The sequence below is a fragment of the Dipodomys ordii genome, unplaced genomic scaffold (assembly GCF_000151885.1).
Source record: "Dipodomys ordii isolate 6190 unplaced genomic scaffold, Dord_2.0 Scaffold19, whole genome shotgun sequence".
In the NCBI taxonomy this organism is placed as follows: domain Eukaryota; kingdom Metazoa; phylum Chordata; class Mammalia; order Rodentia; family Heteromyidae; genus Dipodomys; species Dipodomys ordii.
The window spans coordinates 12,010,903-12,016,137 of NW_012267235.1; the positions used below are offsets into that span (position 1 = coordinate 12,010,903).

Genomic DNA, 5,235 nt, shown 5'->3' on the forward strand with positions numbered 1-5,235 from the left:
AACCCTGTCATGAATCCTAGCTACTCAGGAGGCTAAGATCTGAGGATCACAGTTCAAAGCCAGCCCAGGCAGGTAAGTCTGTGAGACTTTTTTTTTGGTTGTGGGGCTTGAATTCTGGGCTTGGGTACTGTCCCTGCGCTCTTAAGCTCAAGGTAAGCACTCTACAGCTTGAGCCACAGAGCCACTTCCAGTTTTCTAGTGGTTAATTGGAGATAAGAGTCTCACATTTTTTCCTGCCCCACCTGGCGTTGAACCGTTGATCCTCAGATCTCAGCCTCCAGAGTAGCTAGGATTACAGGAGAGAGTCTCGGGCACACGGCCAGTCACACTCTTATCTCCAATAAAACACTCAGAATACCGGAAGTGGTGCTGTGGCTCAAGTAGTTGAGTGCTAACCTTGAGCTGAAGAGCTAAGGGACAGTGCATAAGCCCAGAGTTCAAGCCCCATGACTGACAAAAAAGAAAAAAAAAGGTACAATGAGTCAAAGGACATGTGTCTTGGTCATAGAAGTGATCTTTTTCTAGTCCTCCCTATTGGCATCAACTCTGCCTGCTATTCTTTCCTCTTAATTTATCTATTTTATTGAACAAGGGCTGTCCCTGAGCTTTTCTGCTCAAGGCTAGAGCTCTAACCACTTTGAGCCAGCTCCACTTCTGGTTTTCTGATGGTTAACTGGAGATAAGAGTCTCAGGTACTTTCTGCCTGGGCTGGCTTTGAATGGCGATCCTCAGATCTCAGCCTCCTGAGTAGCTAGAATTATAGGCATGAGTTATCAACACCCAGCCCTTCCCCTAATTTTTTTCTAGTGTTATGGAGGAATGGGCAGGTAAAGTGTGTGAAGCTGATCAGATAAGACAGTAGTATTGAGGAATTCTGCCACAGTTCCTTGACCAGTATGTGCAGACACTAATCAGCTATAGCATGTTGCAAACAACAGAAGTATCAGGTCTAGTGTTATTAAGCATAGTAGTTTTTAAAATATTCAAGAGAAACATGAAATCCAAATATCTTGGTCAAACATCCAAATTTTACATTTAAAATTCAAATTTAAAATTGTATAGGCCAAAAACATTGAAACAAGTGTTTTGCAAATTCTGATAGGGTGTGTGTGTGTGTGTGTGTGTGTGTGTGTGTGTGTGTGTGTGTGTGTGTGTTGGTACTGGGGCTTTAACTCAGCACCTAGGTACTGTCCACTTACCACTTGAATCACAGTTCCATTTTTGGCATTTTGGTGGTAACGATATAAGTGTCTCATTGACCTCTCTACCCAGGCTGGCTTTGAACCATGATCCTCATATCTCAGCCCCCTGAGTAGCTAGTGTTACAAGGGTGAGCCACTGGGCATTTGGCTACTGCTCAAGCAGCCACCACTTAGCCATTCATGGCATTTAGAATGAGATATATACTATTATTAGCTTCATTTTACAGGCATGGAAACAGATATAGAGCAGTTCAATGGTTTGAGCATCAAAACTATTACCTAAGTATTTAAATGCATTTTTTCTTTCCTCACAAATGCAGCCTTTTAGAAATAACTTTTTAAATCCTGAAGGTAGTATTTATTGCACAAGATAACAGAAAAGTAAAACCAGAAATTAGTGCTACCATGCAAATATAGGCACTATTAATTAAATGCATCTCTTCAGAATTTTTTTTCCTCAACAAATGTCAAGCACTATGATTCAGACTGTGTGAGGTGCTGAGCACATTACAGTGAATGACATTTTCTGCCATTCTAATAAAGTTGTTTGGGTTTTTTGGGGGGCCCGCTCGTGGGGCCTGAACTCTGGGCCTGTGCGCCGTCCCTCAGCTCTTCAGCTCAAGGCTAGCACTCTACCACTTGAGCCACAGCTTCACTTCCGGCTTTTTTTCCCCCTGGTTATGTGGTGCTGAGGAATCGAACCCAGAACCTCATGCATGCAAGGCAAGCGCTCTACCACTGAGCCACCTTCCCAGCCCCCTAATAAAGTTTTGACATTCAAATGACACTTCAAGAACTAAGTAAGTAAGCTGATAAGCATTTCAGGTGGATATAAAGCATATAGTTTGTTAGCCCTCCAATCTCACTTCAAAGCCCAGAAAGGAAATCAGAGACCTAATCCCTACTGAAAGAGTAGAAAGCAGAAATACAGAGCTTTCAGAGTACAGGTTCAATTAACCTTCAGTCTTCAAGGAAAGGGGTCCTCCGGGGGCAAATGATACGTGGCATCTAAGAAAATGACCAGGGTTCCGACGCTCGTGAAAATGATGAAGGTCCACAGGAAAAGGCGATCCACTACCATGGCCACAAACTGCCAGTCCTCCTTTAGCTGAGGGTAGACAGAAGAAACCACCTTAAGCTTCAGGCCCAGATCTCTCTCCATCCCCCTCCCCGCCCCCAAGCCCACCTCCACAGCTCCTCGCGAGCATCTTTCTACCCTGGGTGCGAGAAAAGAGCGAGCAGCCTAACTGGAAAGTGTTGGAGTAGAGGAGTAGGAGTAAAGGACCAATCGGAATGCAGGGGCGGAGCCAAATGGAGCATATTTCCAATCAGAAACTGAAGCGAGTGCTAGGGGTGGAGCTTGGATTTGGGGGTGAAGCCAGGGCCTTGGAATCCCTGCCGGGCTGCCCGCTCGGTGGTCTTACAGCATCGTAGTCCTCCTGTTCCTGTAACTGCCGAGCTATGTAAGTGATCGAGGAAATGACCTCCCGTAGTTCCTGAGGTAGACCCACAGCCCGGTTGGGACCATCGATAAATCGCCGTAGATCCGGGGCAGACAGTTCAGGTTGGAACCTGTAAGACGTGAGACTATTTGAACTCGCAACGGGTGTAGAAAAGAACAACCGGAGCCTGTGACCTAGACCCTACTCCAGCTTCCTCCTCTAACAGACTGTCATATCTCAAAACCTTTCAAAGGCCCTTCAGCATCTCCCCTCCAGGAGATAGTTCTCCAGACTTCTGCAACTTCGCCTAAGTTTTAAATGATATCTTTCCCCAGAGGAGTGGCAGAAGGGAAACTACAACTCCCATGGTGCTGGACCATGGGCTAGGCCTTCTGGGAATTGTAGTTCTTCCTCACTTATGTGGCTGAGTGTAGATCCTACCTGTTGGGTTTGGGGAAGAGAAAATCATTCGGCGGCTTCCGGATAAAATATTCATCTGTTCCCCGACCCCAGCCACTTCCTGGAGAAGAAGCCTGTTGGGGTTCCGGAAACTGGTCTCTCTCAGGTTTGGGCCTCTTCAGACCTAGGTACCCAGGGAGCTTGTGAATGAAGATCTGTAGAGTAAACGAGTTGTATTAGGGAGCTCTCATGTGGGGGTAAGCAGCCATCTACTCTATTCCACGAATCCATTCCTGTGCATCTCTGCACATAGTCCCCACAGTATTAAATAGACAAGGCAATGAAGCTCGAAGAGCGTATCCCTGTCCCCACAGCCTCCCTTTGGTCCTAGAGATTGAACCCAGTCTGGACTTTCCTTGATAAACAGTCTACCGCGTGAGCCATATCACAATCCACCCCCCCTTTTTTTTTTTTGGTTGGTTGTGGGATTGAACTCTGGACCTGGGCGCTGTCCCTCAGCTCTTCAGCTCAAGGCTAGCACTCTACCACTTGAGCCACAGCACCACTTCTGGTTTTCTGGTGATTTATTGGAGATTAGAGTCTCACAGACTTCCCCCCCCCCCAAAAAAAAAAAGAAGTATAGGTTTTGTTTCTTTATTTGTAGCTTGGAGGTTTGAACTCAAGGCCTTGTGATTGTTTGATTTGCTTGCTTGGCTGGCACTCTACAACTTGAGCTATGCCTCCATTCCTGCTATTTGCTAGCAGGGCTGGTTTTGAACCACGATCCTCATCCAGCATGCAGTTCACAATCCCTTTTTTTGTTTGTTTTGTGCTGGTCCTCAGGCTTGAACTTGAACTAGGGACTGTCCTTGAGCTTTTTTGCTCAGGGCTAGTAGAACTCTATTACTTGAGCCATAGTTCAACTTTCAGCTTTTTGATACCTAATTGGAGACAATAGTCTCATGGACTTCATGTCATGGCTGGCTTTCAACCACAATCCTCAGATCTCAGCCTTCTGAGTAGCTAGGATTACAGGTGTGAGTTACTGGCACCTGGCTCACAAGCCCTTTTTATTTTGTATTCTCTTTTTAATATCAGATCTTGGTAAACAGTTAACCTCTAACCTCAAATGCATAATCCTCTGCCTCCTCTTTCTACCAGCCTGGAATTGTAAGTGTGAACAAGCTCAGCCTATTTAAAGACTCTTTAATTGGTTGGGAGATATCTTAGGAGAGAGGTTCTGAGTGCTTCTATCCTGATAGTATGTTTCCCAGGCTCAAGATGGTCAGTAATGATTAAGAGAATATAAGACCTAAGAAATGATCATCCAAAGGGAATAGTAAGAAAGGAAATACTAATTGTATACTGTTTCAACATCCATCATGCTTGGCACTTCAACACTCTGCCAGATAGCTATACCCTAACATCTACAAAAAAAAGTAGAGGGGCTGGGAAGGTGGCTCAGTGGTAGAGTACTTGCCTTGCATGCATGAGGTCCTGGGTTCAATTCCTCAGCACCACATAAGCAGAAAAAGCTGCAAGTGGTGCTGTGGCTCCAGTAGTAGAGCGCTAGCCTTGAGCTGAAGAGTTGAGGGACAGCACCCAGGGCCAGAATTCAGGCCCAGGACTGACCCCCCCCAAAAAAAAAAAGAAATATAGGTTTTGTTTCTTTATTTGTAGCTTGGAGGTTTGAACTCAAGGCCTTGTGATTGTTTGATTTGCTTGCTTGGCTGGCACTCTACAACTTGAACTATGCCTCCATTCCTGCTATTTGCTAGTTAATTTGGAGATGGAGTTTAGCAAATTTTTCTGCCTGGGCTGGCCGCCAACTTTAACTTTCCAGATCTCAACCTCCTGAGTAGCTAGGATTATAAGTATGAACTACTAGTGTTTTGCTTGATAAGCCTTTTTTTTTTTTTTTGTCAGTCATGGGGCTTGAACTCTGGGCCTGAGCACTATCCTCGAGCTCTTCAGCTCAAGGCTAATACTCTACCATTTGAGCCACTTCCAGTTTTCTTGTGGTTTATTAGAGATAAGAGTCTCATGGAGGGGCTGGGAAGGTGGCTCAGTGGTAGAGCGCTTGCCTTGCATGCAAGAGGCCCTGGGTTCGATTCCTCAGCACCACATAAGCAAAAAGAAAAAAAAAGCCGGAAGTGGCGCTGTGGCTCAAGTGGTAGAGCGCTAGCCTTGAG

The 5,235-nt window shown here is 45.6% G+C and overlaps 1 protein-coding gene across 1 annotated transcript in view; it reads right to left on the reverse strand.

The window, feature by feature from the left end:
- Positions 1–1,945: 1,945 nt before the first annotated feature.
- Positions 1,946–5,235, reverse strand: part of Chrnb1 (cholinergic receptor, nicotinic, beta 1 (muscle)) — a 12,931-nt gene continuing 9,641 nt past the window's right edge. Inside the window, exons 9-11 of the mRNA XM_013013236.1 lie at positions 3,086–3,258; positions 2,627–2,774; positions 1,946–2,310 (exon numbers count right to left, since the gene is read on the reverse strand). Coding sequence (XP_012868690.1) covers positions 2,170–2,310; positions 2,627–2,774; positions 3,086–3,258 — 462 coding nt within the window. The 3' untranslated portion in view covers positions 1,946–2,169. The remainder of the gene's footprint in view (positions 2,311–2,626; positions 2,775–3,085; positions 3,259–5,235) is intronic.